This window comes from Cantharellus anzutake (genome assembly GCF_015039405.1).
Source record: "Cantharellus anzutake strain C23 chromosome Unknown EI90scaffold_37, whole genome shotgun sequence".
Lineage (NCBI taxonomy): Eukaryota > Fungi > Basidiomycota > Agaricomycetes > Cantharellales > Hydnaceae > Cantharellus > Cantharellus anzutake.
The window spans coordinates 172,429-186,285 of record NW_024066987.1 but is presented as its reverse complement, the minus strand read 5'-3'; the positions used below and the strand labels follow the sequence as shown (position 1 = coordinate 186,285).

At 50.8% G+C, this 13,857-nt stretch overlaps 6 protein-coding genes across 6 annotated transcripts; 2 read left to right on the top strand and 4 right to left on the bottom strand.

Moving 5' to 3' along the window:
• Window positions 1–638: 638 nt before the first annotated feature.
• Window positions 639–1,176, bottom strand: EI90DRAFT_2926656 (uncharacterized protein; the record flags this gene model as incomplete). Its single annotated transcript, XM_039054921.1, has 2 exons — window positions 639–950; window positions 1,006–1,176. Coding segments are annotated over 2 exons (483 nt in total), but the record flags the coding sequence as incomplete, so codon positions are not given.
• Window positions 1,177–1,837: 661 nt separating this feature from the next.
• Window positions 1,838–4,954, bottom strand: EI90DRAFT_1601552 (uncharacterized protein). Its single transcript, XM_039051953.1, has 6 exons — window positions 4,627–4,954; window positions 3,661–4,563; window positions 2,868–3,597; window positions 2,772–2,816; window positions 2,567–2,718; window positions 1,838–2,515 (listed from the first exon to the last, which is right to left on the bottom strand). The coding sequence occupies exons 1-6, from the start codon at window positions 4,846–4,848 to the stop codon at window positions 2,123–2,125; spliced, it is 2,445 nt and encodes an 814-aa protein (XP_038913993.1). The 5' UTR covers window positions 4,849–4,954; the 3' UTR covers window positions 1,838–2,122.
• A 412-nt stretch (window positions 4,955–5,366) lies between these two features.
• Window positions 5,367–6,123, top strand: EI90DRAFT_3065657 (Zncox4). Its single transcript, XM_039060892.1, has 3 exons — window positions 5,367–5,587; window positions 5,692–5,800; window positions 5,868–6,123. Exons 1-3 carry the CDS (start codon window positions 5,501–5,503, stop codon window positions 5,909–5,911), a joined length of 240 nt encoding a protein of 79 aa, XP_038913992.1. The 5' UTR covers window positions 5,367–5,500; the 3' UTR covers window positions 5,912–6,123.
• Window positions 6,124–7,998: 1,875 nt separating this feature from the next.
• EI90DRAFT_1600417 (uncharacterized protein) lies at window positions 7,999–11,244 on the top strand. Its single transcript, XM_039051950.1, has 6 exons — window positions 7,999–8,291; window positions 8,356–8,491; window positions 8,547–8,634; window positions 8,704–8,934; window positions 8,996–9,005; window positions 9,069–11,244. The coding sequence occupies exons 1-6, from the start codon at window positions 8,126–8,128 to the stop codon at window positions 10,970–10,972; spliced, it is 2,535 nt and encodes an 844-aa protein (XP_038913991.1). The 5' UTR covers window positions 7,999–8,125; the 3' UTR covers window positions 10,973–11,244.
• Window positions 11,245–11,365: 121 nt separating this feature from the next.
• On the bottom strand, window positions 11,366–12,027 carry EI90DRAFT_3065652 (uncharacterized protein; the record flags this gene model as incomplete). The annotated part of the gene is made up of 3 exons (XM_039060891.1): window positions 11,747–12,027; window positions 11,605–11,672; window positions 11,366–11,537 (listed from the first exon to the last, which is right to left on the bottom strand). Exons 2-3 carry the CDS (start codon window positions 11,670–11,672, stop codon window positions 11,366–11,368), a joined length of 240 nt encoding a protein of 79 aa, XP_038913990.1. The 5' UTR covers window positions 11,747–12,027.
• Window positions 12,028–12,783: 756 nt separating this feature from the next.
• EI90DRAFT_1600381 (uncharacterized protein) lies at window positions 12,784–13,645 on the bottom strand. The gene is made up of 3 exons (XM_039051949.1): window positions 13,383–13,645; window positions 13,106–13,328; window positions 12,784–13,016 (listed from the first exon to the last, which is right to left on the bottom strand). The coding sequence occupies exons 1-3, from the start codon at window positions 13,468–13,470 to the stop codon at window positions 12,869–12,871; spliced, it is 459 nt and encodes a 152-aa protein (XP_038913989.1). The 5' UTR covers window positions 13,471–13,645; the 3' UTR covers window positions 12,784–12,868.
• Between the last annotated feature and the right edge of the window lie 212 nt (window positions 13,646–13,857).

Below are 13,857 nucleotides of genomic sequence, written 5' to 3'. Positions count from 1 at the left end.
ATATGCTGTGCGGTCGCGGACACTACCAATTACTCTGTGTGGTAGCCACCGTAGTTGTCCAATTGGGTCTAGACGTGGAGTCACCAATGGAACCCTACCTCCAGTTTCCCATTGCTCTCATTGCTTCCTCCATGTTTAAGAATCAGAGCAGACTCCGTAAGGTTTCGCATGCAGATGTTGATGACACTGCAGAGACTGTAGACTAGCTAGTTCACTGATAATACCACTGTCACGGGGTGAGACCTTCAATTCGACTGATTTCTGATCTCGTTTCGGCCCAGGTGCCCAACATTACATTCAGCATGTTTTGCCTCTTCCATTTTAACATGAATGTGGGACTGCGGATATGATTTACTTGATGCATGTCGGGCGGGCGACGCGCCGCATTCTGCTCTGCTTTACCCCGGGCACCGCTTTTTAAGGAATGGGCCTCAGTTGTTGATAGGTTTTCAGTCTGTCGTTGAATAGATAGAGCTTTTCCGCGTTCCGATCATAACACCAGGATCGATAAAGAAAAAGAGGGAGGAATCAGGCGGGTTGTGCGGACAAGCATTCAACGTCTCCAAAGTGCCTCTGAGGGGCCTAAAAGCATATCATTGTCCATTTCCCATCGATAAACTGAACACATTTTCTTAGATCTACATCTCTTCGACCCGATTTTCGATGCCAAGCATAGACTCAGTCTGAGTTTCAGCAGAAGTCATTGCTTCTCGGAGCCCACCTGGGGCCCCACCATGTGCAACAGGCTGCTCCAGTGAGTTTGTGTTAAGTGGAGCCGAAGGGATCGAGTTTTCCGTTCGAGCAAAAGCGGTTGTCGGTGAACGCGGGGGTTGGATCCTTGTACGGCAGTTTGGACATGAGCGAGAGCTTTGCAACCATTGCTCAAGGCATTCAGAGTGGTAGAAGTGGTTGCATGGATAGGCGGCAAGTACCTGAACATCCGGTAGATACTGCAATACCAATGATTAATTGACCACATCGAGAAAAATGGGATCCTGGACCTACATCGTCGAGACATATTGGACACCGAGTCTCATTGCCAGGGTTCGGGAATCCACTAAAGATGCCTCTACGCAACGAGTTGATTATCGATGACGGCGTATGCTGCGGTCCTGCGAAGCCGATGCGTTCACCCAAGCGCAGAAGACCTTCGTACGAATTGTCTATCTCGCTATCGAACTAGTACATATTGTGCTTCCATGAGAATAGGAATAAATTGCTCCGTAAAACCATCTCACCATGTAATCTCCCATGCGACGTCGTATGACGCCGAATGCTCCGTTTCCCATGTTTGACAGTGAAGGTCGGCCAGAATGATTAACTCGACCTCTGGGACCGAGCGTCCAAGATTCCAGCCCAATTCCTGCGCCTCCGCCGGCAGAAATTTGTGGATAGGCAGTGGGAGATGGTGACTGGGTGCGAAACGATGATGGCGCCAAATTCCCTCCCCTGGACGCCTCCCAAAAAGCAGACGATCTCGGTGACCGCATTGCTGGAGGGTTACGATGGCGTTCCAGATAGTCTGCCCTCGTGTCTCGCTCTCTAGACCCATCCGATAGGTCGATCAAGGGTTCCTCATCCGAATCGCTTGTCATCTCACCGCGCAACCCATTCATCGCTATCTCCCGATCTGAGTGCCCCATGACAGAATCGTATCCGCCCACTGTCGTCGTGCGTCGGCGGATCCCAACAGCGGGCCTTGCATGATGCACACGGAAGGGGGGTGGTGGCGGTGGATGACGGTACTGAGGGCTCCATTGGACATCCCTCGACGAATCGCGCATCGTTTCAGGCCTCATCTGTTGAGCAACACCAAGATTCCTGTTTTGGGTCGACTGTCTACTGCTTGGGTACGGTATAGGCGCACCCAGTAAACCAGATTGGGGGTTCTCGGAGGCGCCTCGTGGAAAGCTGGAACTATTGGCATAAGGGATCGCAATGCTGTCCTGCAAGGTGTCAATTCTGTTGCGCGCTTCGCGTAGAGCGCCATCGAGACTATTCATCTGTTGGTGGAGTCGACTCCGTATCCGCTGAATGCGTCGAACAAACGCTTGATACTCGCTGATAGTGCTCATACGATCCATTGAGGATAAATCCAAAGATTCCTTGGGGGTGGTCAAAATCAAATCGTCGAAACGAGAGAAGTAATGAAGCTCACGGTTTCTTCGCGTGATGCAGAGGGCGCAATGACATAAACTTCCGGAGGCTCATCTGCGCGACGAGTGAACGGGGGGAACAATCCCGCGTTGTGAGTCAGCCGACGCAGAAGCCCTGGTGGCTGACGATGTGAGCGCTGGGCATTCGCGGGCTCAGGCCCAGAACCGCCCGGCATGTCTACGAGATCTCTGAAAACTGGAGTAGCAACACCTGATGATTCAAAGGAGCTAGCCACCACTTCGTCTGAAGTGTTTCTAGTCCTCCGGTCACCAGAGATCGCTTGTGATCGGCGGTAAACAGTAGATAAACCGTCGGATCGTATCCGCGGAGGTATCAGAGAAGGCGAAGGATTCCATTCCTGACGGTTGAGTGAGTCTGCAATGAATGAATTGAAGGAGCCAGGGCGAACCACCGGTTGTTCCCAAGAAGGCGATGGTCGAGAGGAAGAGTTGTGTTGAGAATCCCCCGAAAGATCATTCAACAGCCCAACGTCAACTGCGTCAGTATCTCCTACAGAAGGAATACGGTTTGCCTGGGGGTAGCGTTCGCCGGGGTTGCGAACTAAAGATGCCCATCAGTGCAGGGTTGCGATGAAAAAGCCGGATTCTGCATACCTCCACGAAAAGTGGTCATATCATCCGCGATATCATCCGGGAAAGCTAAAATTATCCGCTTTAGCTACTGATGCGTTTTGGTATTCAACTACTTACAATTCCCGGTCGGATCGTCCCAGTCTTCACCACCAGGTGACCACAGGGAATCGGCCCAGTTGCGGGTACGATCATGAACTGGCCCTTCATGCAACCAATCTCGCCTTTGTGACAACTGAGGCGGATATGGTGCGAGCCTTCGTTGCCATTGTGGAAGTCTAGGTTGAGGGAGTGATGATGAGTGGGAAAGTTGCCGGGGATCGTTATTGGTGCGATTAGGTGAGGGGATATTTTGAGATCGAGATGCAACAGGGCCCAAAGCGGGTGGGAACGGATTATGAAACGAGTCACCATCCTCGAGTCTTATGTGGTTCCGGAACTGATCGGGGACAGGAGATGTCTCTATCACATTCCTCAAGAGGGAAGATCTCCGAGTCCCCGAACGAACCCCCGAGGACATAATGGGCGGACCGTGTGCCAATCCCCCTCTGCTCAACGCTGTCGGACCTGAACCCGGGAGGGGTTGAGGCCGAAATGAAAAGGATCCATCAGAGGCATTACCAGCGTTCACATCCACACTGGCAGGATCTGACCTCAGGGCGGGTGAGTTTGGCACCGGGACAAGCCTTCTCCAATTAGAGTTAGTTGTACCTGCAGACCTGGGATTCTGGTATGTTCGACGCTCTTCAACGGGCATTACCATTCTCGGTGAGGTTGGGGGAGTCGCCATGCGAGACATTGATTCCGATGCCTCATTAGAATCGATTGTTGATGCTGCTGAGGTGAGAGTCTGAGAAAGCACGCGCACTTAGAGAATTACATAAATGTTTCTAAGAACCGGACAATAGCTCACCTCAGCGGATGCAGGAACTTGTGACCAATCCATTGTCGGAGGCGACCCGATCCTTCGCGGTGGGTGTGATCTGAACGGGAGAACAGGTGCGGACCCATTATGCAAGATATTTGCTGCGGGATGCTCGACTGCAGCAATAGACGGCCCAGTAGAGCGGCTCCCCCAATTAGGGACTAGGGGTTGCTCAGAAGCAGACGTCTCAGCTGTCTGGACACGTGCCGTGGCATCCGTTTCATTTCCAGAGCTATCCACAGATTCATACGCTACAGAGGACATGAGGACGCTTCTAGGGCTGTCAAGAGCTATTGGCACAAGCTCCGGCCACCGAGGGGTTGTGGTATGGCGACGTGGCAACGTGGTCCCGGAAGGGTCGCCTGTAGCTCCACGTGTGGGGATTGGTGGCCGGACGCCTTGGGCACTAACAGGTGACTCAAGGATAGCCTGAACGTTTGCTTGAAAATCGCGCGACCTTGCGAGAACAGTTTCTAATGCGTCCAGCTGAGCCTGAGTTGCGCCCTGCCGCGTGCCAGACAACGAGGAAGCATTCGGAAGCGATTGGAGGATTGAAGGCCCGGAAATTGATGTTAGCGTACGATTCTGTCCCGTTGTATCGCGATTTGTTATTTGCCATTCGTCGCGAGTTAAAGATGATCTGTCCTGCAGGGGAGTTGAGCGATCACTCCCATTGACTGCGGCGGGACCAGAAGCCGTGGATATGGGAGTTGTCTCAGAGCCTGTACGAGGCCGTAGGAAAGATGTGGCGAGAGATACGGGTGCATCTAAAAGCATGGACGTGTGTGTTGTGGAATTGGAAGATCCGTCGTCATCGAGAACCCTGCTCGATGACATAGTGGACGGTTGAGATGTGTTGTAAACGTTGGCAAGTGATGAAGGCGCCATCAGCTATCACGAAGCGAGTAAAATGTGTCAACGGCGCGCTGAAGAGGATAGGGGGGGCAATCTTACTGAAGTCTGTCCATGTCCCTGAGCTCTTGTAGGAGAACTACTACGAAGTCTCTTATTTCCATTCCTATCGCTTGCATTAGCATCAGGATTGTGGAGGTTGGAACCAGTTGCTTCGGCATGATCCCCATTGGCGGTGAGCCTGTCAAAATTGCGCTTCAAACTCGCAGACAAAGTATGAGTACTTGAGCCATTCGGAGCCTCAGGAAATTCCTCTCCGTCCATAATTAGATATGTTGGGGTGCGCCGTGGCGTAGTGAAGAAGGAAGAGACTCAACGTGGGCGGGTTACGACTGCCTGCAAGTGATGTTGCACTGTATATCAATTGAATTGGCCAGCCACATTCCCGGAACAAATACATCACAATAAGTCGGCACAATGGAGCAATTGACTTAGCCTGCATGTCTGGCAGGTCCTGGAACATTGTCATCTCATACTCTGAGTGGTTCAGACGAGTCTATGGAGAGGCTGGTAGTAGCACGTAAATTGCCCCATCTGTGTTTTAGCAAATTTCCACAAAATATGTTTCTACTTCCTTGAATTTGTACATAAGCTTCACGAGGAAGTGTCTATCAATGATTCATGTACTGAGAGCACGTGAATCGCCAATTGCCGCTCGCGCAGAAACGCAACAACTCAAACGCTGGGTGAATCGACAATGTTCCGCACTCTTGTGACCAGCTCTCGTGCCGTGGCGCGCGCGAACTCCGCTAACCCTCGTGCGGTTTCTGTCTGTCACCTCTCCACTAGTCTTCAGAGGTATGCTGGCGGCCATCATCCACCGCCAGCCCTCCTGGGAGATGGAGCTCCCCGTGGTACCGTCCCCACCGATGAAAACCAAGCCACCGGTCTTGAGCGTCTCCAGATCCTTGGACATATGGATGGCGTTGATGTTTTCGAGATGCAGCCTTTGGAAGTGACCCGACTCGGGACCAAGGCAGATCCAATTGTCGTCAGGTCTTTTGTGGGTTTATCTATACCTCCATCATTATTAAGACAGGCATCTCAACATCCCTTCAATTTGTATCATTTATGCTTTTGATCACCTTTCCGGGCTTTGAACCGCAGGCTCCTCTCCGACAAGTTGGTTGCACCGGTTTCCCAGTCGATTCTCACGACACAATCTGGCTTAACCTCACTAAAGATAAGCGCAGCCGGTGCCCAGAATGCGGGTCAGGTATGTCTTTTTCGGGCTGGTCCTGTTAGTTTTTTGATTGACGGTTGGCCCTATTGGTATTCTGCAGTCTACTCCATGGACTTCCAGGGTAAGGAAACTCATCACCACTAAGAATGGAAACCCATCACGACCCTACCAAAAATGTTGGTTACGTTGCCCTGAGTGTGTCCAACTTCTGTAGAAAGTGACGGGTAAAAAAATTACTTCAGTGGAGACCAAACACCCCATCTCTCTCAACGTCCATGATACACGCTTTCCCACTATATGCCGTGTGAGATAATTTTCAGTCAATTGCAGTGAATATCATTTGACAGTAGAAGTCACCCTCTGTCTGGCAATCAGTTGCCAATCCATCCTCTTTTAAGTAATTCAACAACACAAGGTAGGTGCGCACTGTATTGACCTCAGCAATTAATCTGCTTTGTGCATTCACCACCTCCTGAATGGCACCACGATGAACAACTAAGAATGAGCGCAATGAGGCAAATGGGTTGATCCACTATTTCCCTAAACAGCGTAGGATTGAGATGTGCCTGCTCACCCCCCAAATGAGAACTTCGTGACCTTGACTGCATCACCCTAATTTCCAACCTGTTTCAGTCCAGGGTTTAGGGCCCACTCACGAAGATGGGGTTGTGCCCTCAGAGGCGATAATACGTACAATCATCTGTAGCCTGGAATTGGCCCTCTGCTCATGGCTGACCCTTCCGCATCAACCATTGCTTCGTCCGAGCCATTTGGCTACCCTCTGAGGGTAGTATGGGATGTAGCGATAAGGCATTAAGAAATACCTTCCAGTGTGATGAAGCCTGTTGCAAGCTGCTAGAAGTTCAACGTCGGACAGTTTCCAGTGTGTAATTCGGGCATTCAGCGCTGCTAATTTAACATGAAGTGAGCCCAGTACGTCAGGCTAAGAATGCGAACAGATCCAAGTGAAGGAGTGAAGAGGGGGTCATTCAATCCGCGAAACGAAGGATGTACCGCTTCATGGGCAATTCTGGCGGCATCCAAGAGGCCGCTCACTTCGGCATCAAAGTATTCGATGGCTTGTTCCGCGCTCCTTGATGCGTAGCTTGTCCCTGCATAGCAGCGGAAGCTGTGCAAGTACAATAAAGACAGAGATCAAAAGCACAAGAGATTCGAACGTATCAGAGGAAGGCACCACTCCGGCATGCCTGTACGGTACAAGACTGATGAGAAGTGCTACCCAAGGCTGCGACCTGCTTGGTGGTACCAGGCAACTTTGGTATGAACACGGACCACAGAAAGTTTCTTCTATATTCGACATTGCGCGCTTGGAGTACCTGCACCCGCTGTTCATCACTGACTACCGACACCGCCGATATCGTGCAAGAGTGTCTGGAGTTGACTTAAGTCCCCCAATTGAGTTGGAGCAGCTGGGATACCATACAGGAACTGGATGATACTCTGAATACTGAAAACCTTCGATCGCTTCGATAAGGGAGCGCATCTTCACAATGTCCCCTGAAGCAAGGCCGGAGTCATAAACACCATATTTTCGCGAGGGTAGAGACGACAATGGAGTCTGACCTAGGCCCAGTGGAGTATGCTGCAACTGGAGTTCGGCTCCTTCGGCCGTCTGGGAATGTGTCAGCGGCGGCGACAATTGGGGGACGAAGAATGGATATATAAACCACCTCATGTATTTTGATGTGGGCTCTAAACTCGCACCCCAGTTCTTCGCCCCGAGTAACATATCCTCACAGTTCTCTTGGAATGTGCCACGATAGATGACGGGGGGCCGGGGCTAGGAGATCTCATACCAAACGGCCAGTGCATAATTTCCCTTAATAGTTTGGAACGTAGGGGCCACTGGAAGTAGGATCGTGAGTGCGGCGAATCATCATGGCACCCGGGGGGCCACCGTGAATCCCCCCGACTGGAGAGTTTCCAGGCGCCCCTGTAAGCATACACCCCTTCTCTTTGTTGACTGATTAGATAGTCACCGCTTTGTGGAGGATTGTCGCAGTTGCACTGCAAGCATGATGCCAGCACCCGAACAATCGGTGCTAGCCAGTTTTATCGCACCAGCATCTACAAGAGTCCCAGATGTCGCATCTCGCATGCCTCATAACCTCCGGGTACATTTCTCGTATGCCGGAAGGCGGTGATTGTTAACCTCAAGCTGGCTGCGGGAAATCGTAAACTTAATCGGACCCATAATTGAAATGACGCGTTCGGTGCATACACACGACAACAACGTGGCCCCCCAATTCAGTCCCTAGCTCCAGCACATACAAGAGTGATTCTCATCATCTCTGCAGCTGATCACGAAGGCGTCTTGAGACCACCCAGTGGACTGACATGGCGTCGCCAACGCCTTCAAGTCAGAGTCCCTCAAGCGCTCAGGCTACACTATCTCCGGCATCCAAGTCAACCTTCCAGCCTCGTCAAGAATTCATCAGGGCGCCCATCGTTCCCCACAATTTTGGGCTTCTAAGTTTCAATGGGAGCGAGATATTGCGCTTAGGCATGTTGATTGTTCCATATGGGATACCTTCTGACATTACTTTCTTCTCCCTTTGTTTTCTTAGCCAATTTCCCTGATAACGTTGTCATTGCCGTTCGGAAAGTCCTCAAGGAGGAAATCCGGCATTACCGCGAAAACAGCGACATATCCGTAGTTGAGATAGTCCTGGCCGGGAAACCATTTTCAGGTCGATCCGTGCGGTAAGGGCTCCGGCTTTGTTTCAACTCATTCTGCTTATCCCAACACGTGGTGCAGCCAGGAGCAAATCCTGCTGGCAATATTCGATGCCATTCTCTCCCAACAGTTCTATCTCGTCAGTTCTATCGATTATGGGCGAATTTACGTATGTCGCTTTGTTATTACGAAACTATTTGATGCGCGACAGTAACTCCGTGATGGCATCTTTTATTAGCTGGATAAACTCACATTAACATTTGCCCGCGCCCTGATCCCCGCCAGCGTCCCACAACCTGAGCGCAGGGTGACATTCGGAATATCTTTCATCTCAATGACACAGTTGCGTGTTGTGTCGCCGCCCTTGTCATTTACGCCTGCGATATTGCAAGTAGTCAGGTCTTCTTGGCCCCATGGCGTCGTCTCCGAGAAACGAGATAGTGAGGGGACTTATACGTTCAAATTAAAGGTAAGTGCCAGGCTATGGTCCCCGGAAAGAACTTAACGAATCTCCACCCTCAACTGACCAGGGATATTCATGTATGCGTTCTAAATGTGCCTTGCGTAACGTCGCACTGGTATGCTAACTGCTCATTTTCGCAGTTCTCCAACCATCAACATTCGACCTGGATTCCTTGTCGAACATTCTGGAAATCCTGAAAGCGATGGATGCGCATGGTCTTAGCCTTTTAACTTCCATAAGCCTTGCAAAGCGTTCTCGTGTCCAGGACTTCTGGATATTTTCGGCTCCAGCTCCAAAACAGCAGCCCGACCCCTCGCCCGTCGAAAGGTTTAACAAGACGTCCATTGAAAATGAACCGGTGGACAATAGTGATACCCAGAGTTACTCATTGCTCCTTGAAGAGGTCTCTAGGAAATCTAAATTGAGTCCGAAGCCAGAGTCAAAGAAAGGTCATGCTCGTTCAACTTCTCAACCAAACAATTACCCGCCACCAGCGGCGCCGGTCACGCTCGCACGAAACGCGACACTGGATACTGCACGCCGCAAAGGGGATATTTCCCCCTCCCCCAAAGATCCGCGGTATCGAGAATATGCAGAACAAAAGAATACGAGCCCTTTCCCACGAGATCCACGCGACGATTCTCGAAGTCGCAATCATGGTCCTTCGCCTTCCCCTCGCCAACAACAGAACTTACCTCCAGAGTTTCCATCCTATCCACCGGATTCGCGCCCTATGCAACCATATTCTGTTGATCATGAACCGTCCGCTCCCCAAATTCTATATACCTCCCCATCTCGCGAGCAGGTTTACCGAACAGTCCCCTCTGCAGCGTTCCACATTCAACCCCCATCTCCAATGGATGCTGAACCACCATCTCAATCACGCCCTCTGAATCGAGTTAAAAGCTGGAGCACTCAGGGGGACTTTATGCCCGATCCGCCAGATGATGACGACGATTTTAACCCAGGCCTTCTCCCTCCTGCTCTCTTCCGGGACACTCGCCTCACAGAAGATACATGGGTTGCTTCTAATGATATATCGTCCACACACGACAGCACCGTGGGGAAGTTGGCGCAAACGACTTGGACAAAGAAAGGACCCATGAAATCTACGACAACAATCGAGCCTATTCTTGAACGAATGGATGCAGAGACGGACAGTCCCGGTTTGGCAAGATCCCCGGAAAAAATTGATCCTGAACTGTCTAAAGAAGATCCTGGACAGAGGAAGAGTGAACAGGCTTCTTTGGATTATATCCCGCCTCCTGTCATGGACCTTCACCCTGAAGATGATGACAGCCCTAAAGATAAGGATAAAGAGGTTACATCCAATACTAGACCGCGTCGCCTCACCACCGAGGCCGCTGCCGCCGAGGTTCTCGCTAAGAGCCGGCACCGTGCAACGGCTGAAGTCCCAATGACCATTCGGAACAGCGATAATCTTAGTCCTGGCGGACCATGGGTCATAATCCATGAACCTGGGACTTTGCCCTCGGACAAGGAAGTCCCCCTTCCCCTCCCCAAAGCACCACCCATTAAGAAGTCACCACCGTTGAAAGTAGTCCCGGCGAGAGTACGTAGTGAGAGCATCCCGATTCCCTCTGCTGGCGATCAAAGCGCGTATCCGGGGACTCCTGCCACGAAAGAGAAGACCAAGAAGTCTGTCTTCCCCTGGTCTCGAAGCAGGAAGAACTCCCGGGAGTCAAAGATGTCGAAGAAGGAAGCTGACGAACATCTCTCCTCACCAAAGAGCCGATTCAAAGAAATCGATCCCGTGCTTTACGGAGAAGATGATGCAACCCGAATGATTGAGAACGAGGATGTTCGAGTTTCGACGAGTTCTGAGGGTTCGAGTCCCTTACACAAAGATCGTGCGCCCACTCCAGTTTTACCTGTCACGCCTTTACGATCGCACCACTCCTCACGACCCAATACGCCTGAAAACCCCGGTCCCAATAAATTGACTCGCCCCAGGAAAGGATCGAGGGGATCGAAGGGGCCCGTCGAAGTCGGTGTTCCAGAAAAACGCCTCATCATCGACTAGCCAAGAATGAGCGAGATTTGCCGCCTTTTCTTTTCCGCCTTTGCTGTATTTTTTTTTTCTTCTCTCAAAAATGGACTCTGGTAGACCCAACCTAATAGGGGTAATGCTTAACGTACGAAACTGTAATGCCTGTTGGTTTGATCTTGGGATGTGTGCCGGCTGCGGTTCTTGCTTGCTCATCGAACATTGATTGATTCCATTTGTCGGTTAGCGAATTCTACAAAACCATCGAACAAAAATTGGACTATTTGCGTGTCGGCGGAGTATATCGAAATGAGACTGTTAACGCTTGACGTGCTCGACCGCCGCTATAACGACTTACCCAGCGTCGATAATAGTCCGAGTCGTTTCAACGCTGCGATCGTTCGTAGGCATCGTACTTCGACGCAACGTTCATACGGCCGCAACGTCTAGCTTGATTATTCGGGTCGCACAGATGCGTTTCACTCGCCGGTCTCCCGCATACAGCCTGCTCCACCTGCTAGAGACTAACGTCAACGACTGTGCGCCACACTGCATGGTGAGCCTTTGCCGTGAGATGCATACGCGACAACCAGCTCGCAAACTGGGGCTAATAATGTGCCGATGAAGAACCTAATGGTAGTCGGTGTCGATATGTGATCACGCGGTACCTGGGAGCATGCAAGGGTGGCGACTTCAGAGTGTGTGGGTCCAACCCATCGATTTCGGAGAAATTCATGACCTAACGGATGCCACTCAGGAGGAAGCCACAGTATCTGTGTCCCAAGTTAAGGCCAAAAAAAACAAAAACTTACTTGTTAAGATGCAAGATATTCAGTATACGAAAGGGGATATACAATTCTAAAATCGCCCCTATGGACAGAAGGACAAACCGTACTAGTAGTAAGAGACCCAGAGATTTGCCTTCCAGGGTCATCATAAAAGCTCTTAGAACCCCTTGTCAATTGGGATCCGGCAAATTACTTCTAGACTGCGGGCGCTTCATGCCATTCTGGGCTTCTCCCAGTTGCCAACTCCCAGTCAGTCGGGATAATGCAACCAGGTTTGTAGGGGGTTGAGTGGGTGGGGGGGGGCCGGAGGGGGCGAGGTTCATCCAGCGATTCGTACAAAAGTTTAGGGGCGGAAAATATTAAAGCTGAACCCAAAAGTAGGAGATGGTCATAAAAAAGACGGGAGGTGATATTGCGAGATTCTATACACAGAGACCAAGAGACGCAAGGCCACCGCCAAGTGTGATTCCAATTATAGGAGACAGTTGGCAAGTCCCCTAACGAATTAGGGACGTAATTTCAAGCGCAACATTTAACGGGGGGCAAGGGCCATTGAGCGCTACACATATATTATAGCGCACAAATAACCAGAATGGAACAATTGCGATTTAATGGAATTGATGCCCCGTAATGCGCGATTTGAGCTATACGTAAACACCAGTCCGTTCCCAGGGGTTTCACACAGATTGGACACTTGAGCGCCCATCGACGGAGGCCCGTATCCAGGTCCCTCTGGATACTTTTTCTTTTTAGCCTTGGTAAGGTACCTGGACTCCGTAGAATCACCGAGAACCCGATGACAAAAAAACGGACACGCTGACGGTTCCGTGGTCCGTGGCCCGTGATAATCTTTCGATACAACGAAATGGACGACCAGAAGACACGGATTAATTGGGCTGAAACGGAGAATGCCCCAAATTGGTGCCAAAGCCCCATGCAGAAATCATAATTCACTGAGCAGGAGTCATGCACCATCTCCGCGACCTCCCTTGGGTGGCCGGTTTCCAATAGCAGCCAGTATCCGGCTTATAGAAAGGTACAAAATCACCCAATAGATCCAGTTTCATATCGCCAAGAAATATACTGATTAGCCACACGAACATGACCTGACCGTGGCGGGTCAATCGGAAAAATATCATGGCAGCTAGCCACAACCCTCGATTCGTGTGAAGACAACTTGCTGGCGGAACCCATAACAAGGGTACAGGGAATCTCCAGTGCTTGCGCGGCACGGAGACAATTTGCGGGGATATTGGTTGATGTTTTCCAATTTCGGATCTATGTGGGAGGAACTGCATAAACGATCTGGTCAGAAGATACAAATGCTGTGCGCCAGAGGGGTTGGGGGGCGCCCGCGCGGCATGGATGTAGTCAAGACTACCTGTGCACTAAGCGAAAGTCTGGTCCCGCGCCATGAGGTTTCCCGGATTTGTAGCTAGCACACCCCCCTCCACCACCTGACTGACAGAACATCAGGAGCCCTTGTTGTATGTTAACGTCCTGGGCCACACACGCACGGACAATCCGCTGAGTTTCAGCTGCCTGACGCCGAAACCCGATGAATATATGGTAACCACAAGATCTCAGGAGTACGTGCGATGGATCTAGTTAAGTCAGCGCATTACGCCATTGATATTGAGTCGAGAACTTAAACTTACTTACTATCACCTGATTGATACTTATGTATGCCCGAATCCACAACAGAGGGGCAAACGGAGATTCCCCTGCCAAGGCTAACCCTTGCATTGGAAAAACAAATCAACAGCGGAATAGGCAAGTGCGCCCTGTGCACTGGCGCGATTCCAAGCGAAGAATCTATTTGAGCGCCATCAAGCGCCAAAGAATCAACAGAGGAAAGCCGCGGGGACTTCACGGAGCTAGTGCTTCAAACACAAAGTGCTAGCTTACCTAACCGGCTGAGAATATCCTTTACAAAAGACACTCTCGCCTTTTCGCAGTGGGATATATAGTCCAGGGCCCACTTTCGGCGTACAAGCCCGACAACAACCTAAAAGGTTGACAGTAACTCTTTGAGGAAGATCATATTGGAATTTTGTGTTTCAAGAAGCAGCGCGTGCACGCAGTGGCAGTTCATGTCAAAATCTTGGGTTTGCGACGTTATTGAAAAAAATT